The sequence below is a fragment of the Hemibagrus wyckioides genome, linkage group LG13 (assembly GCF_019097595.1).
Source record: "Hemibagrus wyckioides isolate EC202008001 linkage group LG13, SWU_Hwy_1.0, whole genome shotgun sequence".
NCBI lineage: Eukaryota > Metazoa > Chordata > Actinopteri > Siluriformes > Bagridae > Hemibagrus > Hemibagrus wyckioides.
The window spans coordinates 14,241,671-14,268,529 of record NC_080722.1 but is presented as its reverse complement, the minus strand read 5'-3'; the positions used below and the strand labels follow the sequence as shown (position 1 = coordinate 14,268,529).

Below are 26,859 nucleotides of genomic sequence, written 5' to 3'. Positions count from 1 at the left end.
ACACTAATACTCTAGTCTGTTTTTAACACTAATACTCTCTTCTGTTTTTAACACTAATACTCTCTCTGTTTTTAACACTAATACTCTAGTCTGTTTTTAACACTAATTTCCTCTTCTGTTTTTAACACTCATTACTCTTCTTCTGTTTTTAACACTAATACTCTAGTCTTGTTTTTAACACTAATACTCTCTTCTGTTTTTAACACTAATACTCTCTTCTGTTTTTAACACTAATACTCTCTTCTGTTTTTAACACTAATACTCTCTTCTGTTTTTAACACTAATACTCTAGTCTGTTTTTAACACTAATACTCTCTTCTGTTTTTAACACTAATACTCTCTAGTCTGTTTTTAACACTAATACTCTCCTTCTGTTTTTAACACTAATACTCTCTAGTCTGTTTTTAACACTAATACTCTCTAGTCTGTTTTTAACACTAATACTCTCTTCTGTTTTTAACACTAATACTCTCTTCTGTTTTTAACACTCAATACTTTCTTCTGTTTTTAAACACTAATACTCTAGTCTGTTTTTAACACTTAATACTCTCTTCTGTTTTTAACACTAATACTCTAGTCTGTTTTTAACACTAATACTCTCTTCTGTTTTTAACACTAATACTATCTTCTTATTAACACTAATACTCTCTCCTGTTTTTAACACTAATACTCTCTTCTGTTTTTAACACTAATACTCTCTTCTGTTTTTAACACTAATACTTCTTCTGTTTTTAACACTAATACTCTAGTCTGTTTTTAACACTAATACTCTCTTCTGTTTTTAACACTAATACTCTAGTCTGTTTTTAACACTAATACTCTAGTCTGTTTTTAACACTCAATACTCTCTTCTGTTTTTAACACTAATACTCTAGTCTGTTTTTAACACTAATACTCTAGTCTGTTTTTAACACTAATACTCTCTTCTGTTTTTAACACTAAATACTCTAGTCTTCTGTTTTTAACACTAATACTTCTAGTCTGTTTTTAACACTAATACTCTCTTCTGTTTTTAACACTAATACTCTCTTCTGTTTTTAACACTCAATACTCTCTTCTGTTTTTAACACTAATACTCTCTCTTCTGTTTTTAACACTAATACTTCTAGTCTGTTTTTAACACTAATACTCTCTTTCTGTTTTTAACACTAATACTCTTGTTTTTAACACTAATACTCTTCTGTTTTTAACACTAATACTCTTAGTCTGTTTTTAACACTAATACTCTAGTCTGTTTTTAACACTAATACTCTCTTCTGTTTTTAACACACTAATACTCTAGTCTGTTTTTAACCCTAATCCTCTCTTCTGTTTTCAACACTAATACTCTAGTCTGTTTTTAACACTAATACTCTAGTCTGTTTTTAACACTAATACTCTAGTCTGTTTTTAACACTAATACTTCTCTTCTGTTTTTAACACTAATACTCTCTTCTGTTTTTAACACTAATACTCTCTTCTGTTTTTAACACTAATACTCTAGTCTGTTTTTAACACTAATACTCTCTTCTGTTTTTAACACTAATACTCTAGTCTGTTTTAACACTAATACTCTCTTCTGTTTTTAACACTAATACTCTAGTCTGTTTTTAACACTAATACTCTAGTCTGTTTTTAACACTAATACTCTCTCTGTTTTTAACACTAATACTCTCTTCTGTTTTTAACACTAATACTCTTCTGTTTTTAACACTAAAACTCTCTTCTCTTTTTAACACTAATACTCTCTTCTGTTTTTTAACACTAATACTCTCTTCTGTTTTTAACACTAATACTGTTCTGTTTTTAACACTAATACTCTCTTCTGTTTTTAACACTAATACTCTCTTCTGTTTTTAACACTAATACTCTAGTCTGTTTTTAACACTCAATACTCTAGTCTGTTTTTAACACTAATACTCTAGTCTGTTTTTAACACTAATACTTTCTTCTGTTATTAACACTAATACTCTCTTCTGTTTTTAAACACTAATACTCTAGTCTGTTTTTAACACTAATACTTAGTCTGTTTTTAACACTAATACTCTAGTCTGTTTTTAACACTAATACTCTCTTCTGTTTTTAACACTAATACTTCTAGTCTGTTTTTAACACTAATACTCTCTTCTGTTTTTAACACTAATACTCTCTTCTGTTTTTAACACTAATACTCTAGTCTGTTTTTAACACTAATACTCTCTTCTGTTTTTAACACTAATACTCTAGTCTGTTTTTAACACTAATACTCTAGTCTGTTTTTAACACTAATACTCTCTTCTGTTTTTAACACTAATACTCTCTTCTGTTTTTAACACTAATACTCTCTTCTGTTTTTAACACTAATACTCTCTTCTGTTTTTAACACTAATACTCTCTCTTCTGTTTTTAACACTAATACTCTAGTCTGTTTTTAACACTAATACTCTTAGTCTGTTTTTAACACTAATACTCTCTTCTGTTTTTAACACTAATACTCTTCTTCTGTTTTTAACACTAATACTCTGGTCTGTTTTTAACACTAATACTCTAGTCTGTTTTTAACACTAATACTCTCTTCTGTTTTTAACACTAATACTCTCTAGTCTGTTTTTAACACTAATACTCTCTTCTGTTTTTAACACTCAATACTCTCTGTTCTGTTTTTAACACTAATACTCTCTTCTGTTTTTAACACTAATACTCTCTCTGTTTTTAACACTAATACTCTCTTCTGTTTTTAACACTAATACTCTCTTCTGTTTTTAACACTAATACTCTAGTCTGTTTTTAACACTAATACTCTCTAGTCTGTTTTTAACACTAATACTCTCTTCTGTTTTTAACACTAATACTCTCTTCTGTTTTTAACACTAATACTCTAGTCTGTTTTTAACACTAATACTCTCTTCTGTTTTTAACACTAATACTCTAGTCTGTTTTTAACACTAATACTCTAGTCTGTTTTTAACACTAATACTCTCTCTGTCTGTTTTTAACACACTAATACTCTAGTCTGTTTTTAACACTAATACTCTCTTCTGTTTTTAACACTAATACTCTCTTCTGTTTTTAACACTAATACTCTCTTTCTGTTTTTAACACTAATACTCTCTTCTGTTTCTTAACACTAATACTCTCTTTCTGTTTTTAACACTAATACTCAATTTCTGTTTTTAACACTAATACTCTCTTCTGTTTTTAACACTAATACTCTCGCCTGTTTTTAACACTAATACTCTCTTCTGTTTTTAACACTAATACTCTAGTCTGTTTTTAACACTAATACTCTCTTCTGTTTTTAACACTAATACTTTCTGTCTGTTTTTAACACTAATTACTCTCTCTTCTGTTTTTAACACTTTCTGTTTTTAACACTAATACTCTCTCTGTTTTTAACACTAATACTCTAGTCTGTTTTTAACACTAATACCTTCTGTCTGTTTTTAACACTAATACTCTAGTCTGTTTTTAACACTAATACTCTAGTCTGTTTTTAACACTAATACTCTCTTCTGTTTTTAACACTAATACTCTAGTCTGTTTTTAACACTAATACTCTCTTCTGTTTTTAACACTAATACTCTGGTCTGTTTGTAAACACTAATACTCTGGTCTGTTTTTAACACTAATACTCTAGTCTGTTTTTAACACTAATACTCTCTTCTGTTTTTAACACTAATACGCTGGTCTGTTTTTAACACTAATACTCTCTTCTGTTTTTAACACTAATACTCTCTTCTGTTTTTAACACTAATACTTCTAGTCTGTTTTTAACACTAATACTCTAGTCTGTTTTTAACACTAATACTCTCTTCTGTTTTTAACACTCAATACTCTAGTCTGTTTTTAACACTAATACTCTCTTCTGTTTTTAAATAACACTAATACTCTAGTCTGTTTTTAACACTAATACTCTTGGTCTGTTTTTAACACTAATACTCTAGTCTGTTTTTAACACTAATACTCTCTTCTGTTTTTAACACTAATACTCTAGTCTGTTTTTAACACTAATACGCTCTTCTGTTTTTAACACTAATTCTCTTCTCTGTTTTTAACACTAATACTCTTTCCTGTTTTTAACACTAATACTCTAGTCTGTTTTTTAACACTAATACTCTCTTCTGTTTTTAACACTAATACTCTCTTCTGTTTTTAACACTAATACTCTCTTCTGTTTTTAACACTAATACTCTAGTCTGTTTTTAACACTAATACTCTAGTCTGTTTTTAACACTAATACTCTAGTCTGTTTTTAACACTAATACTCTCTCTTCTGTTTTTAACACTAATACTCTAGTCTGTTTTTAACACTAATACGCTTCTTTTCTGTTTTTAACACTAATTCTCTTTCTGTTTTTAACACTAATACTCTCGCCTGTTTTTAACACTAATACTCTCTGCCTGTTTTTAACACTAATACTCTCTCTTCTGTTTTTAACACTTAATACTCTCTTCTGTTTTTAACACTAATACTCTAGTCTGTTTTTAACACTAATACTCTAGTCTGTTTTTAACACTAATACTCTCTTCTGTTTTTAACACTAATACTCTAGTCTGTTTTTAACACTAATACTTTCTGTTTTTAACACTAATACTCTAGTCTGTTTTTAACACTAATACTCTCTTCTCTGTTTTAACACTAATACTCTCTTCTGTTTTTAACACTAATACTCTAGTCTGTTTTTAACACTAATACTCTCTCTTCTGTTTTTAACACTAATACTCTCTTCTGTTTTTAACACTAATACTCTCTTCTGTTTTTAACACTAATACTCTCTTCTGTTTTTAACACTAATACTCTAGTCTGTTTTTAACACTAATACTCTCTTCTGTTTTTAACACTAATACTCTCTTCTGTTTTTAACACTAATACTCTAGTCTGTTTTTAACACTAATACTCTCGTCTGTTTTCAACACTAATACTCTCTTCTGTTTTTAACACTAATACTCTTCTGTTTTTAACACTAATACTCTCTTCTGTTTTTAACACTAATACTCTCTTCTGTTTTTAACACTAATACTCTAGTCTGTTTTTAACACTAATACTCTCTTCTGTTTTTAACACTAATACTCTCGTCTGTTTTCAACACTAATACTCTCTTCTGTTTTTAACACTAATTCTCTTCTGTTTTTAACACTAATACTCTCTTCTGTTTTTAACACTAATACTCTCTTCTGTTTTTAACACTAATACTCTCGTCTGTTTTCAACACTACTCTCGTCTGTTTTTAACACTAATACTCTAGTCTGTTTTTAACACTAATACTCTCTTCTGTTTTTAACACTAATACTCTAGTCTGTTTTTAACACTAATACTCTAGTCTGTTTTCAACACTAATACTCTCTTCTGTTTTTAACACTAATACTCTCTTCTGTTTTTAACACTAATACTCTCTTCTGTTTTTAACACTAATACTCTCTTCTGTTTTTAACACTAATACTCTAGTCTGTTTTTAACACTAATACTCTCTTCTGTTTTTAACACTAATACTCTCTTCTGTTTTTAACACTAATACTCTCTTCTGTTTTTAACACTAATACTCTCTTCTGTTTTTAACACTAATACTCTAGTCTGTTTTTAACACTAATACTCTAGTCTGTTTTTAACACTAATACGCTCTTCTGTTTTTAACACTAATACTCTTCTGTTTTTAACACTAATACTCTCGTCTGTTTTTAACACTAATACTCTGGTCTGTTTTTAACACTAATACTCTCTTCTGTTTTTAACACTAATACTCTCTTCTGTTTTTAACACTAATACTCTCTTCTGTTTTTAACACTAATACTCTAGTCTGTTTTTAACACTAATACTCTAGTCTGTTTTTAACACTAATACTCTCTTCTGTTTTTAACACTAATACTCTAGTCTGTTTTTAACACTAATACTCTCTTCTGTTTTTAACACTAATACTCTAGTCTGTTTTTAACACTAATACTCTCTTCTGTTTTTAACACTAATACTCTCTTCTGTTTTTAACACTAATACTCTCTTCTGTTTTTAACACTAATACTCTCTTCTGTTTTTAACACTAATACTCTCTTCTGTTTTTAACACTAATACTCTCTTCTGTTTTTAACACTAATACTCTCTTCTGTTTTTAACACTAATACTCTAGTCTGTTTTTAACACTAATACTCTCTTCTGTTTTTAACACTAATACTCTCTTCTGTTTTTAACACTAATACTCTCTTCTGTTTTTAACACTAATACTCTCTTCTGTTTTTAACACTAATACTCTCTTCTGTTTTTAACACTAATACTCTCTTCTGTTTTTAACACTAATACTCTCTTCTGTTTTTAACACTAATACTCTCTTCTGTTTTTAACACTAATACTCTCTTCTGTTTTTAACACTAATACTCTAGTCTGTTTTTAACACTAATACTCTAGTCTGTTTTCAACACTAATACTCTCTTCTGTTTTTAACACTAATACTCTCTTCTGTTTTTAACACTAATACTCTCTTCTGTTTTTAACACTAATACTCTCTTCTGTTTTTAACACTAATACTCTAGTCTGTTTTCAACACTAATACTCTCTTCTGTTTTTAACACTAATACTCTCTTCTGTTTTTAACACTAATTCTCTTCTGTTTTTAACACTAATACTCTCTTCTGTTTTTAACACTAATACTCTCTTCTGTTTTTAACACTAATACTCTAGTCTGTTTTTAACACTAATACTCTAGTCTGTTTTCAACACTAATACTCTCTTCTGTTTTTAACACTAATTCTCTTCTGTTTTTAACACTAATACTCTCTTCTGTTTTTAACACTAATTCTCTTCTGTTTTTAACACTAATACTCTCTTCTGTTTTTAACACTAATACTCTCTTCTGTTTTTAACACTAATACTCTCTTCTGTTTTTCACACTAATACTCTCTTCTGTTTTTAACACTAATACTCTCTTCTGTTTTTAACACTAATACTCTCTTCTGTTTTTAACACTAATACTATTCTGTTTTTAACACTAATACTCTCTTCTGTTTTTAACACTAATACTCTAGTCTGTTTTTAACACTAATACTCTAGTCTGTTTTTAACACTAATACTCTCTTCTGTTTTTAACACTAATACTCTCTTCTGTTTTTAACACTAATACTCTAGTCTGTTTTTAACACTAATACTCTCTTCTGTTTTTAACACTAATACTCTAGTCTGTTTTTAACACTAATACTCTAGTCTGTTTTTAACACTAATACTCTAGTCTGTTTTTAACACTAATACTCTAGTCTGTTTTTAACACTAATACTCTCTTCTGTTTTTAACACTAATACTCTCTTCTGTTTTTAACACTAATACTCTCTTCTGTTTTTAACACTAATACTCTAGTCTGTTTTTAACACTAATACTCCAGTCTGTTTTTAACACTAATACTCTCTTCTGTTTTTAACACTAATACTCTCTTCTGTTTTTAACACTAATACTCTCGTCTGTTTTTAACACTAATACTCTCTTCTGTTTTTAACACTAATACTCTAGTCTGTTTTTAACACTAATACTCTCTTCTGTTTTTAACACTAATACTCTCTTCTGTTTTTAACACTAATACTCTAGTCTGTTTTTAACACTAATACTCCAGTCTGTTTTTAACACTAATACTCTCTTCTGTTTTTAACACTAATACTCTCTTCTGTTTTTAACACTAATACTCGTCTGTTTTTAACACTAATACTCTGGTCTGTTTTTAACACTAATATTCTGGTCTGTTTTTAACACTAATACTCTGGTCTGTTTTTAACACTAATACTCTCTTCTGTTTTTAACACTAATACTCTCTTCTGTTTTTAACACTAATACTCTAGTCTGTTTTTAACACTAATACTCTCTTCTGTTTTTAACACTAATACTCTAGTCTGTTTTTAACACTAATACTCTAGTCTGTTTTTAACACTAATACGCTGGTCTGTTTTTAACACTAATACTCTCTTCTGTTTTTAACACTAATACTCTGGTCTGTTTTTAACACTAATACTCTAGTCTGTTTTTAACACTAATACTCTAGTCTGTTTTTAACACTAATACTCTAGTCTGTTTTTAACACTAATACTCTAGTCTGTTTTTAACACTAATACGCTGGTCTGTTTTTAACACTAATACTCTCTTCTGTTTTTAACACTAATACTCTGGTCTGTTTTTAACACTAATACTCTAGTCTGTTTTTAACACTAATACTCTAGTCTGTTTTCAACACTAATACTCTCTTCTGTTTTTAACACTAATACTCTCTTCTGTTTTTAACACTAATTCTCTTCTGTTTTTAACACTAATACTCTCTTCTGTTTTTAACACTAATACTCTAGTCTGTTTTTAACACTAATACTCTCGTCTGTTTTTAACACTAATACTCTCTTCTGTTTTTAACACTAATACTCTCTTCTGTTTTTAACACTAATTCTCTTCTGTTTTTAACACTAATACTCTCTTCTGTTTTTAACACTAATACTCTCTTCTGTTTTTAACACTAATACTCTCTTCTGTTTTTAACACTAATACTTCTAGTCTGTTTTTAACACTAATACTCTCTTCTGTTTTTAACACTAATACTCTCTTCTGTTTTTAACACTAATACTCTCTTCTGTTTTTAACACTAATACTCTCTTCTGTTTTTAACACTAATACTCTAGTCTGTTTTTAACACTAATACTCTAGTCTGTTTTTAACACTAATACGCTCTTCTGTTTTTAACACTAATTCTCTTCTGTTTTTACCACTAATACTCGTCTGTTTTTAACACTAATACTCTGGTCTGTTTTTAACACTAATACTCTCTTCTGTTTTTAACACTAATACTCTCTTCTGTTTTTAACACTAATACTCTCTTCTGTTTTTAACACTAATACTCTAGTCTGTTTTTAACACTAATACTCTAGTCTGTTTTTAACACTAATACTCTCTTCTGTTTTTAACACTAATACTCTAGTCTGTTTTTAACACTAATACTCTCTTCTGTTTTTAACACTAATACTCTAGTCTGTTTTTAACACTAATACTCTCTTCTGTTTTTAACACTAATACTCTCTTCTGTTTTTAACACTAATACTCTCTTCTGTTTTTAACACTAATACTCTCTTCTGTTTTTAACACTAATACTCTCTTCTGTTTTTAACACTAATACTCTCTTCTGTTTTTAACACTAATACTCTCTTCTGTTTTTAACACTAATACTCTAGTCTGTTTTTAACACTAATACTCTCTTCTGTTTTTAACACTAATACTCTCTTCTGTTTTTAACACTAATACTCTCTTCTGTTTTTAACACTAATACTCTCTTCTGTTTTTAACACTAATACTCTCTTCTGTTTTTAACACTAATACTCTCTTCTGTTTTTAACACTAATACTCTCTTCTGTTTTTAACACTAATACTCTCTTCTGTTTTTAACACTAATACTCTAGTCTGTTTTTAACACTAATACTCTAGTCTGTTTTCAACACTAATACTCTCTTCTGTTTTTAACACTAATACTCTCTTCTGTTTTTAACACTAATACTCTCTTCTGTTTTTAACACTAATACTCTCTTCTGTTTTTAACACTAATACTCTAGTCTGTTTTCAACACTAATACTCTCTTCTGTTTTTAACACTAATACTCTCTTCTGTTTTTAACACTAATACTCTAGTCTGTTTTTAACACTAATACTCTCTTCTGTTTTTAACACTAATACTCTCTTCTGTTTTTAACACTAATACTCTAGTCTGTTTTTAACACTAATACTCTAGTCTGTTTTCAACACTAATACTCTCTTCTGTTTTTAACACTAATTCTCTTCTGTTTTTAACACTAATACTCTCTTCTGTTTTTAACACTAATTCTCTTCTGTTTTTAACACTAATACTCTCTTCTGTTTTTAACACTAATACTCTCTTCTGTTTTTAACACTAATACTCTCTTCTGTTTTTAACACTAATACTCTCTTCTGTTTTTAACACTAATACTCTCTTCTGTTTTTAACACTAATACTCTCTTCTGTTTTTAACACTAATACTCTAGTCTGTTTTTAACACTAATACTCTAGTCTGTTTTTAACACTAATACTCTCTTCTGTTTTTAACACTAATACTCTCTTCTGTTTTTAACACTAATACTCTAGTCTGTTTTTAACACTAATACTCTCTTCTGTTTTTAACACTAATACTCTCTAGTCTGTTTTTAACACTAATACTCTAGTCTGTTTTTAACACTAATACTCTAGTCTGTTTTTAACACTAATACTCTAGTCTGTTTTTAACACTAATACTCTAGTCTGTTTTTAACACTAATACTCTAGTCTGTTTTTAACACTAATACTCTAGTCTGTTTTTAACACTAATACTCTCTTCTGTTTTTAACACTAATACTCTCTTCTGTTTTTAACACTAATACTCTCTTCTGTTTTTAACACTAATACTCTAGTCTGTTTTTAACACTAATACTCCAGTCTGTTTTTAACACTAATACTCTCTTCTGTTTTTAACACTAATACTCTCTTCTGTTTTTAACACTAATACTCTCTTCTGTTTTTAACACTAATACTCTCTTCTGTTTTTAACACTAATACTCTAGTCTGTTTTTAACACTAATACTCTCTTCTGTTTTTAACACTAATACTCTCTTCTGTTTTTAACACTAATACTCTAGTCTGTTTTTAACACTAATACTCCAGTCTGTTTTTAACACTAATACTCTCTTCTGTTTTTAACACTAATACTCTCTTCTGTTTTTAACACTAATACTCTAAGTCTGTTTTTAACACTAATACTCTCTAGTCTGTTTTTAACACTAATACTCTCTTCTGTTTTTAACACTAATACTGGTCTGTTTTTAACACTAATACTCTAGTCTGTTTTTAACACTAATACTCTGGTCTGTTTTTAACACTAATACTCTCTTCTGTTTTTAACACTAATACTCTCTCTGTTTTTAACACTAATACTCTAGTCTGTTTTTAACACTAATACTTCTAGTCTGTTTTTAACACTAATACTCTAGTCTGATTTTGACACTAATACTCTGGTCTGTTTTTAACACTAATACTCTGGTCTGTTTTTAACACTAATACTCTCTTCTGTTTTTAACACTAATACTCTCTTCTGTTTTTAACACTAATACTCTAGTCTGTTTTTAACACTAATACTCTCTTCTGTTTTTAACACTAATACTCTAGTCTGTTTTTAACACTAATACTCTAGTCTGTTTTTAACACTAATACTCTCGTCTGTTTTTAACACTAATACTCTCTTCTGTTTTTAACACTAATACTCTGGTCTGTTTTTAACACTAATACTCTAGTCTGTTTTTAACACTAATACTCTAGTCTGTTTTTAACACTAATACTCTAGTCTGTTTTTAACACTAATACTCTAGTCTGTTTTTAACACTAATACGCTGGTCTGTTTTTAACACTAATACTCTCTTCTGTTTTTAACACTAATACTCTGGTCTGTTTTTAACACTAATACTCTAGTCTGTTTTTAACACTAATACTCTCTTCTGTTTTTAACACTAATTCTCTTCTGTTTTTAACACTAATACTCTCGTCTGTTTTCAACACTAATACTCTAGTCTGTTTTTAACACTAATACTCTCTTCTGTTTTTAACACTAATACTCTCTTCTGTTTTTAACACTAATACTCTAGTCTGTTTTCAACACTAATACTCTTCTGTTTTTAACACTAATTCTCTTCTGTTTTTAACACTAATACTCTCTTCTGTTTTTAACACTAATACTCTCTTCTGTTTTTAACACTAATACTCTAGTCTGTTTTTAACACTAATACTCTAGTCTGTTTTTAACACTAATACTCTCGTCTGTTTTTAACACTAATACTCTCGTCTGTTTTCAACACTAATACTCTCTTCTGTTTTTAACACTAATACTCTCTTCTGTTTTTAACACTAATACTCTGGTCTGTTTTTAACACTAATACTCTAGTCTGTTTTTAACACTAATACTCTAGTCTGTTTTTAACACTAATACTCTCTTCTGTTTTTAACACTAATACTCTAGTCTGTTTTTAACACTAATACTCTCTTCTGTTTTTAACACTAATACTCTAGTCTGTTTTTAACACTAATACTCTCTTCTGTTTTTAACACTAATACTCTCTTCTGTTTTTAACACTAATACTCTCTTCTGTTTTTAACACTAATACTCTCTTCTGTTTTTAACACTAATACTCTCTTCTGTTTTTAACACTAATACTCTCTTCTGTTTTTAACACTAATACTCTCTTCTGTTTTTAACACTAATACTCTCTTCTGTTTTTAACACTAATACTCTCTTCTGTTTTTAACACTAATACTCTCTTCTGTTTTTAACACTAATACTCTCTTCTGTTTTTAACACTAATACTCTCTTCTGTTTTTAACACTAATACTCTCTTCTGTTTTTAACACTAATACTCTCTTCTGTTTTTAACACTAATACTCTAGTCTGTTTTTAACACTAATACTCTAGTCTGTTTTCAACACTAATACTCTCTTCTGTTTTTAACACTAATACTCTCTTCTGTTTTTAACACTAATACTCTCTTCTGTTTTTAACACTAATACTCTCTTCTGTTTTTAACACTAATACTCTAGTCTGTTTTCAACACTAATACTCTCTTCTGTTTTTAACACTAATACTCTCTTCTGTTTTTAACACTAATTCTCTTCTGTTTTTAACACTAATACTCTCTTCTGTTTTTAACACTAATTCTCTTCTGTTTTTAACACTAATACTCTCTTCTGTTTTTAACACTAATTCTCTTCTGTTTTTAACACTAATACTCTCTTCTGTTTTTAACACTAATACTCTCTTCTGTTTTTAACACTAATACTCTCTTCTGTTTTTAACACTAATACTCTCTTCTGTTTTTAACACTAATACTCTCTTCTGTTTTTAACACTAATACTCTCTTCTGTTTTTAACACTAATACTCTTCTGTTTTTAACACTAATACTCTCTTCTGTTTTTAACACTAATACTCTAGTCTGTTTTTAACACAAATACTCTCGTCTGTTTTTAACACTAATACTCTCGTCTGTTTTCAACACTAATACTCTCTTCTGTTTTTAACACTAATACTCTCTTCTGTTTTTAACACTAATACTCTAGTCTGTTTTTAACACTAATACTCTCGTCTGTTTTTAACACTAATACTCTAGTCTGTTTTCAACACTAATACTCTCTTCTGTTTTTAACACTAATACTCTCTTCTGTTTTTAACACTAATACTCTAGTCTGTTTTTAACACTAATACTCTAGTCTGTTTTCAACACTAATACTCTCTTCTGTTTTTAACACTAATACTCTCTTCTGTTTTTAACACTAATACTCTCTTCTGTTTTTAACACTAATACTCTCTTCTGTTTTTAACACTAATACTCTCTTCTGTTTTTAACACTAATACTCTCTTTGTTTTTAACACTAATACTCTCTTCTGTTTTTAACACTAATACTCTCTTCTGTTTTTAACACTAATACTCTCTTCTGTTTTTAACACTAATACTCTCTTCTGTTTTTAACACTAATACTCTCTTCTGTTTTTAACACTAATACTCTCTTCTGTTTTTAACACTAATACTCTCTTCTGTTTTTAACACTAATACTCTCTTCTGTTTTTAACACTAATACTCTCTTCTGTTTTTAACACTAATACTCTCTTCTGTTTTTAACACTAATACTCTCGTCTGTTTTCAACACTAATACTCTCTTCTGTTTTTAACACTAATTCTCTTCTGTTTTTAACACTAATACTCTCTTCTGTTTTTAACACTAATACTCTCTTCTGTTTTTAACACTAATACTCTCTTCTGTTTTTAACACTAATACTCTCTTCTGTTTTTAACACTAATACTCTCTTCTGTTTTTAACACTAATACTCTAGTCTGTTTTTAACACTAATACTCTCGTCTGTTTTTAACACTAATACTCTCTTCTGTTTTTAACACTAATACTCTCTTCTGTTTTTAACACTAATCTCTTCTGTTTTTAACACTAATACTCTCTTCTGTTTTTAACACTAATACTCTCTTCTGTTTTTAACACTAATACTCTCTTCTGTTTTTAACACTAATTCTCTTCTGTTTTTAACACTAATACTCTCTTCTGTTTTTAACACTAATACTCTCTTCTGTTTTTAACACTAATACTCTCTTCTGTTTTTAACACTAATACTCTCTTCTGTTTTTAACACTAATACTCTCGTCTGTTTTTAACACTAATACTCTCTTCTGTTTTTAACACTAATACTCTCTTCTGTTTTTAACACTAATACTCTCGTCTGTTTTTAACACTAATACTCTCTTCTGTTTTTAACACTAATACTCTCTTCTGTTTTTAACACTAATACTCTCGTCTGTTTTTAACACTAATACTCTCGTCTGTTTTTAACACTAATACTCTCTTCTGTTTTTAACACTAATACTCTCTTCTGTTTTTAACACTAATACTCTCTTCTGTTTTTAACACTAATACTCTCGTCTGTTTTTAACACTAATACTCTCGTCTGTTTTTAACACTAATACTCTCTTCTGTTTTTAACACTAATACTCTCTTCTGTTTTTAACACTAATACTCTCTTCTGTTTTTAACACTAATTCTCTTCTGTTTTTAACACTAATACTCTCTTCTGTTTTTAACACTAATACTCTAGTCTGTTTTTAACACTAATACGCTGGTCTGTTTTTAACACTAATACTCTCGTCTGTTTTTAACACTAATACTCTAGTCTGTTTTTAACACTAATACTCTCTTCTGTTTTTAACACTAATACTCTAGTCTGTTTTAACACTAATACTCTCTTCTGTTTTTAACACTAATACTCTAGTCTGTTTTTAACACTAATACTCTCTTCTGTTTTTAACACTAATACTCTAGTCTGTTTTTAACACTAATACTCTCTTCTGTTTTTAACACTAATACTCTCTTCTGTTTTTAACACTAATACTCTCTTCTGTTTTTAACACTAATACTCTGGTCTGTTTTTAACACTAATACTCTCTTCTGTTTTTAACACTAATACTCTAGTCTGTTTTTAACACTAATACTCTCTTCTGTTTTTAACACTAATACTCTAGTCTGTTTTTAACACTAATACTCTAGTCTGTTTTTAACACTAATACTCTAGTCTGTTTTTAACACTAATACTCTCTTCTGTTTTTAACACTAATACTCTCTTCTGTTTTTAACACTAATACTCTCTTCTGTTTTTAACACTAATACTCTAGTCTGTTTTTAACACTAATACTCTCTTCTGTTTTTAACACTAATACTCTCTTCTGTTTTTAACACTAATACTCTCTTCTGTTTTAACACTAATACTCTCTTCTGTTTTTAACACTAATACTCTCTTCTGTTTTTAACACTAATACTCTAGTCTGTTTTTAACACTAATACTCTAGTCTGTTTTTAACACTAATACTCTCTTCTGTTTTTAACACTAATACTCTCTTCTGTTTTTAACACTAATACTCTAGTCTGTTTTTAACACTAATACTCTAGTCTGTTTTTAACACTAATACTCTCTTCTGTTTTTAACACTAATACTCTCTTCTGTTTTTAACACTAATACTCTAGTCTGTTTTTAACACTAATACTCTCTTCTGTTTTTAACACTAATACTCTAGTCTGTTTTTAACACTAATACTCTAGTCTGTTTTTAACACTAATACTCTAGTCTGTTTTTAACACTAATACTCTAGTCTGTTTTTAACACTAATACTCTCTTCTGTTTTTAACACTAATACTCTCTTCTGTTTTTAACACTAATACTCTCTTCTGTTTTTAACACTAATACTCTAGTCTGTTTTTAACACTAATACTCTCTTCTGTTTTTAACACTAATACTCTAGTCTGTTTTTAACACTAATACTCTAGTCTGTTTTTAACACTAATACTCTAGTCTGTTTTTAACACTAATACTCTCTTCTGTTTTTAACACTAATACTCTCTTCTGTTTTTAACACTAATACTCTCTTCTGTTTTTAACACTAATACTCTAGTCTGTTTTTAACACTAATACTCTCTTCTGTTTTTAACACTAATACTCTCTTCTGTTTTTAACACTAATACTCTCTTCTGTTTTAACACTAATACTCTCTTCTGTTTTTAACACTAATACTCTCTTCTGTTTTTAACACTAATACTCTAGTCTGTTTTTAACACTAATACTCTAGTCTGTTTTTAACACTAATACTCTCTTCTGTTTTTAACACTAATACTCTCTTCTGTTTTTAACACTAATACTCTAGTCTGTTTTTAACACTAATACTCTAGTCTGTTTTTAACACTAATACTCTCTTCTGTTTTTAACACTAATACTCTCTTCTGTTTTTAACACTAATACTCTAGTCTGTTTTTAACACTAATACTCTCTTCTGTTTTTAACACTAATACTCTAGTCTGTTTTTAACACTAATACTCTAGTCTGTTTTTAACACTAATACTCTAGTCTGTTTTTAACACTAATACTCTAGTCTGTTTTTAACACTAATACTCTAGTCTGTTTTTAACACAAATACTCTCGTCTGTTTTTAACACTAATACTCTCGTCTGTTTTCAACACTAATACTCTCTTCTGTTTTTAACACTAATACTCTCTTCTGTTTTTAACACTAATACTCTAGTCTGTTTTTAACACTAATACTCTCGTCTGTTTTTAACACTAATACTCTAGTCTGTTTTCAACACTAATACTCTCTTCTGTTTTTAACACTAATACTCTCTTCTGTTTTTAACACTAATACTCTAGTCTGTTTTTAACACTAATACTCTAGTCTGTTTTCAACACTAATACTCTCTTCTGTTTTTAACACTAATACTCTCTTCTGTTTTTAACACTAATACTCTTCTGTTTTTAACACTAATACTCTCTTCTGTTTTTAACACTAATACTCTCGTCTGTTTTTAACACTAATACTCTCGTCTGTTTTTAACACTAATACTCTCTTCTGTTTTTAACACTAATACTCTCTTCTGTTTTTAACACTAATTCTCTTCTGTTTTTAACACTAATACTCTCTTCTGTTTTTAACACTAATACTCTCTTCTGTTTTTAACACTAATACTCTCTTCTGTTTTTAACACTAATACTCTAGTCTGTTTTTAACACTAATACTCTCGTCTGTTTTTAACACTAATACTCTCGTCTGTTTTTAACACTAATACTCTAGTCTGTTTTCAACACTAATACTCTCTTCTGTTTTTAACACTAATACTCTCTTCTGTTTTTAACACTAATACTCTAGTCTGTTTTTAACACTAATACTCTCGTCTGTTTTTAACACTAATACTCTCTTCTGTTTTTAACACTAATACTCTCTTCTGTTTTTAACACTAATTCTCTTCTGTTTTTAACACTAATACTCTCTTCTGTTTTTAACACTAATACTCTCTTCTGTTTTTAACACTAATACTCTCTTCTGTTTTTAACACTAATACTCTAGTCTGTTTTCAACACTAATACTCTCTTCTGTTTTTAACACTAATACTCTCTTCTGTTTTTAACACTAATTCTCTTCTGTTTTTAACACTAATACTCTCTTCTGTTTTTAACACTAATTCTCTTCTGTTTTTAACACTAATACTCTCTTCTGTTTTTAACACTAATTCTCTTCTGTTTTTAACACTAATACTCTCTTCTGTTTTTAACACTAATACTCTCTTCTGTTTTTAACACTAATACTCTCTTCTGTTTTTAACACTAATACTCTCTTCTGTTTTTAACACTAATACTCTCTTCTGTTTTTAACACTAATACTCTCTTCTGTTTTTAACACTAATACTCTTCTGTTTTTAACACTAATACTCTCTTCTGTTTTTAACACTAATACTCTAGTCTGTTTTTAACACAAATACTCTCGTCTGTTTTTAACACTAATACTCTCGTCTGTTTTCAACACTAATACTCTCTTCTGTTTTTAACACTAATACTCTCTTCTGTTTTTAACACTAATACTCTAGTCTGTTTTTAACACTAATACTCTCGTCTGTTTTTAACACTAATACTCTAGTCTGTTTTCAACACTAATACTCTCTTCTGTTTTTAACACTAATACTCTCTTCTGTTTTTAACACTAATACTCTAGTCTGTTTTTAACACTAATACTCTAGTCTGTTTTCAACACTAATACTCTCTTCTGTTTTTAACACTAATACTCTCTTCTGTTTTTAACACTAATTCTCTTCTGTTTTTAACACTAATACTCTCTTCTGTTTTTAACACTAATACTCTAGTCTGTTTTTAACACTAATACTCTCGTCTGTTTTTAACACTAATACTCTCTTCTGTTTTTAACACTAATACTCTCTTCTGTTTTTAACACTAATTCTCTTCTGTTTTTAACACTAATACTCTCTTCTGTTTTTAACACTAATACTCTCTTCTGTTTTTAACACTAATACTCTCTTCTGTTTTTAACACTAATACTCTAGTCTGTTTTTAACACTAATACTCTCGTCTGTTTTTAACACTAATACTCTAGTCTGTTTTCAACACTAATACTCTCTTCTGTTTTTAACACTAATACTCTCTTCTGTTTTTAACACTAATACTCTAGTCTGTTTTTAACACTAATACTCTCGTCTGTTTTTAACACTAATACTCTCTTCTGTTTTTAACACTAATACTCTCTTCTGTTTTTAACACTAATTCTCTTCTGTTTTTAACACTAATACTCTCTTCTGTTTTTAACACTAATACTCTCTTCTGTTTTTAACACTAATACTCTCTTCTGTTTTTAACACTAATACTCTCTTCTGTTTTTAACACTAATACTCTCTTCTGTTTTTAACACTAATACTCTAGTCTGTTTTTAACACTAATACTCTCGTCTGTTTTTAACACTAATACTCTCTTCTGTTTTTAACACTAATACTCTCTTCTGTTTTTAACACTAATTCTCTTCTGTTTTTAACACTAATACTCTCTTCTGTTTTTAACACTAATACTCTCTTCTGTTTTTAACACTAATACTCTCTTCTGTTTTTAACACTAATTCTCTTCTGTTTTTAACACTAATACTCTCTTCTGTTTTTAACACTAATACTCTCTTCTGTTTTTAACACTAATACTCTCTTCTGTTTTTAACACTAATACTCTCTTCTGTTTTTAACACTAATACTCTCGTCTGTTTTTAACACTAATACTCTCTTCTGTTTTTAACACTAATACTCTCTTCTGTTTTTAACACTAATACTCTCGTCTGTTTTTAACACTAATACTCTCTTCTGTTTTTAACACTAATACTCTCTTCTGTTTTTAACACTAATACTCTCGTCTGTTTTTAACACTAATACTCTCGTCTGTTTTTAACACTAATACTCTCTTCTGTTTTTAACACTAATACTCTCTTCTGTTTTTAACACTAATACTCTCTTCTGTTTTTAACACTAATACTCTCGTCTGTTTTTAACACTAATACTCTCGTCTGTTTTTAACACTAATACTCTCTTCTGTTTTTAACACTAATACTCTCTTCTGTTTTTAACACTAATACTCTCTTCTGTTTTTAACACTAATTCTCTTCTGTTTTTAACACTAATACTCTCTTCTGTTTTTAACACTAATACTCTAGTCTGTTTTTAACACTAATACGCTGGTCTGTTTTTAACACTAATACTCTCGTCTGTTTTTAACACTAATACTCTAGTCTGTTTTTAACACTAATACTCTCTTCTGTTTTTAACACTAATACTCTAGTCTGTTTTTAACACTAATACTCTCTTCTGTTTTTAACACTAATACTCTAGTCTGTTTTTAACACTAATACTCTCTTCTGTTTTTAACACTAATACTCTAGTCTGTTTTTAACACTAATACTCTCTTCTGTTTTTAACACTAATACTCTAGTCTGTTTTTAACACTAATACTCTAGTCTGTTTTTAACACTAATACTCTAGTCTGTTTTTAACACTAATACTCTAGTCTGTTTTTAACACTAATACTCTAGTCTGTTTTTAACACTAATACTCTAGTCTGTTTTTAACACTAATACTCTCTTCTGTTTTTAACACTAATACTCTCTTCTGTTTTTAACACTAATACTCTCTTCTGTTTTTAACACTAATACTCTAGTCTGTTTTTAACACTAATACTCTCTTCTGTTTTTAACACTAATACTCTAGTCTGTTTTTAACACTAATACTCTAGTCTGTTTTTAACACTAATACTCTAGTCTGTTTTTAACACTAATACGCTGGTCTGTTTTTAACACTAATACTCTCTTCTGTTTTTAACACTAATACTCTCTTCTGTTTTTAACACTAATACTCTAGTCTGTTTTTAACACTAATACTCTCTTCTGTTTTTAACACTAATACTCTCTTCTGTTTTTAACACTAATACTCTCTTCTGTTTTAACACTAATACTCTCTTCTGTTTTTAACACTAATACTCTCTTCTGTTTTTAACACTAATACTCTAGTCTGTTTTTAACACTAATACTCTAGTCTGTTTTTAACACTAATACTCTCTTCTGTTTTTAACACTAATACTCTCTTCTGTTTTTAACACTAATACTCTAGTCTGTTTTTAACACTAATACTCTAGTCTGTTTTTAACACTAATACTCTCTTCTGTTTTTAACACTAATACTCTCTTCTGTTTTTAACACTAATACTCTAGTCTGTTTTTAACACTAATACTCTCTTCTGTTTTTAACACTAATACTCTAGTCTGTTTTTAACACTAATACTCTCTTCTGTTTTTAACACTAATACTCTAGTCTGTTTTTAACACTAATACTCTCTTCTGTTTTTAACACTAATACTCTAGTCTGTTTTTAACACTAATACTCTCTTCTGTTTTTAACACTAATACTCTCTTCTGTTTTTAACACTAATACTCTAGTCTGTTTTTAACACTAATACTCTCTTCTGTTTTTAACACTAATACTCTCTTCTGTTTTTAACACTAATACTCTTTTCTGTTTTTAAACACTAATACTCTCTTCTGTTTTTAACACTAATACTCTCTTCTGTTTTTAACACTAATACTCTAGTCTGTTTTTAACACTAATACTCTCTTCTGTTTTTAACACTAATACTCTAGTCTGTTTTTAACACTAATACTCTATTCTGTTTTTAACACTAATACTCTCTTCTGTTTTTAACACTAATACTCTCTTCTGTTTTTAACACTAATACTCTCTTCTGTTTTTAACACTAATACTCTCGTCTGTTTTTAACACTAATACTCTGGTCTGTTTTTAACACTAATATTCTGGTCTGTTTTTAACACTAATACTCTGGTCTGTTTTTAACACTAATACTCTCTTCTGTTTTTAACACTAATACTCTCTTCTGTTTTTAACACTAATACTCTCTTCTGTTTTTAACACTAATACTCTCTTCTGTTTTTAACACTAATACTCTAGTCTGTTTTTAACACTAATACTCTAGTCTGTTTTTAACACTAATACTCTAGTCTGTTTTTAACACTAATACTCTCTTCTGTTTTTAACACTAATACTCTAGTCTGTTTTTAACACTAATACTCTCTTCTGTTTTTAACACTAATACTCTCTTCTGTTTTTAACACTAATACTCTAGTCTGTTTTTAACACTAATACTCTAGTCTGTTTTTAACACTAATACTCTCTTCTGTTTTTAACACTAATACTCTAGTCTGTTTTTAACACTAATACTCTAGTCTGTTTTTAACACTAATACTCTAGTCTGTTTTTAACACTAATACTCTCGTCTGTTTTTAACACTAATACTCTCGTCTGTTTTTAACACTAATACTCTAGTCTGTTTTTAACACTAATACTCTAGTCTGTTTTTAACACTAATACTCTCTTCTGTTTTTAACACTAATACTCTCTTCTGTTTTTAACACTAATACTCTCTTCTGTTTTTAACACTAATACTCTCTTCTGTTTTTAACACTAATACTCTCTTCTGTTTTTAACACTAATACTCTAGTCTGTTTTTAACACTAATACTCTAGTCTGTTTTTAACACTAATACTCTAGTCTGTTTTTAACACTAATACTCTCTTCTGTTTTTAACACTAATACTCTCTTCTGTTTTTAACACTAATACTCTCTTCTGTTTTTAACACTAATACTCTCTTCTGTTTTTAACACTAATACTCTCTTCTGTTTTTAACACTAATACTCTCTTCTGTTTTTAACACTAATACTCTCTTCTGTTTTTAACACTAATACTCTCTTCTGTTTTTAACACTAATACTCTCTTCTGTTTTTAACACTAATACTCTCTTCTGTTTTTAACACTAATACTCTCTTCTGTTTTTAACACTAATACTCTGGTCTGTTTTTAACACTAATACTCTGGTCTGTTTTTAACACTAATACTCTCTTCTGTTTTTAACACTAATACTCTCTTCTGTTTTTAACACTAATACTCTGGTCTGTTTTTAACACTAATACTCTAGTCTGTTTTTAACACTAATACGCTGGTCTGTTTTTAACACTAATACGCTGGTCTGTTTTTAACACTAATACTCTCTTCTGTTTTTAACACTAATACTCTCGTCTGTTTTTAACACTAATACTCTCTTCTGTTTTTAACACTAATACTCTAGTCTGTTTTTAACACTAATACGCTGGTCTGTTTTTAACACTAATACGCTGGACTGTTTTTAACACTAATACTCTCTTCTGTTTTTAACACTAATACTCTAGTCTGTTTTTAACACTAATACTCTCTTCTGTTTTTAACACTAATTCTCTTCTGTTTTTAACACTAATACTCTAGTCTGTTTTTAACACTAATACTCTCGTCTGTTTTTAACACTAATACTCTAGTCTGTTTTTAACACTAATACTCTAGTCTGTTTTTAACACTAATACTCTAGTCTGTTTTTAACACTAATACTCTCTTCTGTTTTTAACACTAATACTCTAGTCTGTTTTTAACACTAATTCTCTTCTGTTTTTAACACTAATACTCTGGTCTGTTTTTAACACTAATACTCTGGTCTGTTTTTAACACTAATACTCTCTTCTGTTTTTAACACTAATTCTCTTCTGTTTTTAACACTAATACTCTGGTCTGTTTTTAACACTAATACTCTGGTCTGTTTTTAACACTAATACTCTCTTCTGTTTTTAACACTAATACTCTAGTCTGTTTTTAACACTAATACTCTCTTCTGTTTTTAACACTAATACTCTAGTCTGTTTTTAACACTAATACTCTCTTCTGTTTTTAACACTAATACTCTCTTCTGTTTTTAACACTAATACTCTAGTCTGTTTTTAACACTAATACTCTAGTCTGTTTTTAACACTAATACTCTCTTCTGTTTTTAACACTAATACTCTCTTCTGTTTTTAACACTAATACTCTCTTCTGTTTTTAACACTAATACTCTCGTCTGTTTTTAACACTAATACTCTCTTCTGTTTTTAACACTAATACTCTGGTCTGTTTTTAACACTAATACTCTAGTCTGTTTTTAACACTAATACTCTCTTCTGTTTTTAACACTAATACTCTAGTCTGTTTTTAACACTAATACTCTCTTCTGTTTTTAACACTAATACTCTAGTCTGTTTTTAACACTAATACTCTCTTCTGTTTTTAACACTAATACTCTAGTCTGTTTTTAACACTAATACTCTCTTCTGTTTTTAACACTAATACTCTAGTCTGTTTTTAACACTAATACTCTAGTCTGTTTTTAACACTAATACTCTCTTCTGTTTTTAACACTAATACTCTAGTCTGTTTTTAACACTAATACTCTCTTCTGTTTTTAACACTAATACTCTAGTCTGTTTTTAACACTAATACTCTAGTCTGTTTTTAACACTAATACTCTCGTCTGTTTTTAACACTAATACTCTAGTCTGTTTTTAACACTAATACTCTCGTCTGTTTTTAACACTAATACTCTAGTCTGTTTTTAACACTAATACTCTCGTCTGTTTTTAACACTAATACTCTAGTCTGTTTTTAACACTAATACTCTAGTCTGTTTTTAACACTAATACTCTAGTCTGTTTTTAACACTAATACTCTCTTCTGTTTTTAACACTAATACTCTCTTCTGTTTTTAACACTAATACTCTAGTCTGTTTTTAACACTAATACTCTAGTCTGTTTTTAACACTAATACTCTCTTCTGTTTCTTTCTCATAGCTCCAGGGTCTGTGATTCGATCTCTCCCGAAGTCTGTTGACTATGTCTGCAGTTTCCTGAGAGTACTATTGAAAGAAACACTGCCCACTCTACCACCACACCTCTCACTGTCAGGAACCTGTACCACTCAAACATGCACCGCCACTGAAATTAGACTAGTTCTTCTGAAAGCTTGTTTTAATACAAGTTATGAAGAACAAACCAAGTGAGATACAGCAGATGGAGACGGAAACAGAAAATAGAATTGGACATATCCAGTATTCTCCATAAAATCACATCAATTTCAATGTGGAATTCATGACAGCTGGATGAAAGCAAGATTGCCTTCACACACTGTTTACGTAAAAAAAAAAAAAAGAAAGAAAGACAAAAGATATGTGAAAGGGAAAACACAGAGAGAGAGAGACAGCAGTGACAGCAGGAAGTAAATAATAATCCTGTGTGCTTGTGCGGATTCATTTTCTCTAACATGCTATCAGCTACAAGGTAAATCACAAGTATATATATTACTGCACTCTACTAAGTTATGATTTCTATAGTAACAGGTCATTGACAGGAACCTGTATGGTAGATGCTTTTTAAATTATTATTTATGTAAAAACTAATATACTCTACACATAACCAGAGCTATACATTTATGAAAGGACTTTAGTCAGTTTTAGTGTGTGGAGATAAAAGTGCTCCTTTAGCTATTCTGCTATAGAGAGACTTCAGGACAGGGGACTTTGTGGTTTTCACAGTTATGTGACAAGCTGCTTTTTGCTGTCTTATTAACTTCAAGAGAAATAACACCTACAACACAAGTGATAAAAGAAACTATCTGGTTTAACAGACGCTCCACAACATAACACAGCCACGAGCTGCTAAAAAGCAGGACAAGCTGTTCCCTAATGAATAAAAAGAAATGCCATTGTTGGTGAATTGCTGTGGTATAAGCCACACTTCAGCAAGCAACAGGCCACCATTTATTTTCGAAGTATAAATATAATTTCAACTGCAAGCGACAAAAGGCGTGTGTAGCAAGCGACATCTGGCTTGAGACCTTCTCAAAATTGTGCACATTAAGGATGACAAGCTGGAAATCTAAACGGCTTGCTTGGCTGTGATGTGGGACGATGTTTTTCTTTTCAGACCCTCGATCTGATTCCCAATCCCAACATCTGTTTCTACCTGCAATTAGATTCCATTTACTTTTCGATACACAAAAAGCTTATAACCACAGTTTCATTTCATCCTGTTATATGTGACGACATAAGAAAGAGTGAAAAAGCCTGGAAGGAAGCATCAAAAAGTGCCTCTAGTTGAGTGTATTTAGCTAGTGCAATAAGCTAACAATGTAATTCAGACAAGCCATTTCTACTCTATTTGTGCTTTATTTCATTTGTGCTCAACTACAGGGGGGCTATTAATAGTTATATGTTAGCGATTAGTCTATCTACTACTGTTTCTCATTGCAGCTAGAAAAATTATAAGAAAAAAATATATGCTGGACAGTACATAATCACAATGTAACATGATCCTACACACCCACAAGAGACAAACTACAAGCAGCTTGCTTGCTTGCCTGGCAGTGTCTTGCTGGAGTAAATGTAAAGTAAGTGGAAAACCTGTAACTTGTATTTTCATTTCAATAAGCAGACATACAATTTTCCATCTCATCCACACAAAGTTCTTGTTTTTTTTTTTGAGACACATTTTAAAGATGAGATTAGGGGACATGATACGCTGGAGTGCTGAGGACACCAGTCACAATTCTCAGCCGAATGCTTTAGCACCTACTTACTAATCCAAAAAGAGCGGGTCATGCGGTGTATCAAAGACGCTGAGGGAATTAGTGAAGGCAGGCTGCTGATTTATTTCAGACTGATTTAACAAATTAACAGACCTAAGACTTGCTCTGCCCTCATCACTGCCAAACAGAACTGCTCCTGAAGGCGAGTGGGGGGAAAAAAAATGTTGACTCACCTGAAAAATGTCACAAAGAACTGCACCAGGTCCATGATGCTGTTATGCTGCGAGAAGGCAATCTGTAAGGAGACAAAAAGAAAAGCTCCGTTTGGACATAGGTGTGACTAAAAATATCTGCTCTAACACCAGAAATAATGCCATATGTGCATGAAGAAAACATTAAGAGCTGATACAGTCTGAGCTCGAGACGTGTTACATGTCTGCCATTAACAGCATCTTCCAACTGTATAACCCTCCGGTAGATTTACCTATACGATGGAATTCCCTCCTGTGGGCTAGTGTATCACTGTTATACCAGGATCAGATTAAGAACGAGTGACACTACAAGATAAAAGCTTCTAATTCCACCTGTTTTAACAGACCGCAGTGTGTCTGTTCATAGCTGGAAGGAAGCTTTAAAAATGACTGATGGCCTGGATTAGATTTCCATTGACTACAGAAGAGAGGAAGAATGTCCAAACCCCTTTAGCTAACTCAAGGTTAACGGCTGACAGTAATTGCCATGTTTGTGCAATGTTGTTCGATCTTCCCCTGTGCAAGCATTTGGGGATTTGGGGCGAGAGTCCTCGCTTGGTCAAACGAGACGGTTAAGATGTTGTACAGCACACGCCACCGCTATATCAACATTGAGCACGGCAGCGTCATTAATTCAGCATCACCACACTGACAAGCACGATGTCAGAGAGAGCACTGGCACAGAATCCCATGAGGCAGAGGGCTAAATTGCCTGGGTAAATACCAAGCCAAAAACAAACAAAACAAAACAAAAAAAAAATGGCTTCACGTTCCAAATATAAGTCACCCTGAGCTAGTGGATGAATAATGTAACTCTAGTGCTATGGGCAAGC

General features: G+C 29.8%; 1 protein-coding gene across 2 annotated transcripts in view; it reads right to left on the bottom strand.

Moving 5' to 3' along the window:
- atrnl1b (attractin-like 1b) overlaps positions 1 to 26,859 on the bottom strand; it is a 159,955-nt gene that overhangs the window by 66,735 nt on the left and 66,361 nt on the right. For both annotated transcript variants that reach the window (XM_058406078.1, XM_058406079.1), the window contains exon 25: positions 26,009 to 26,070. In XM_058406078.1, coding sequence (XP_058262061.1) covers positions 26,009 to 26,070 — 62 coding nt within the window. The remainder of the gene's footprint in view (positions 1 to 26,008; positions 26,071 to 26,859) is intronic.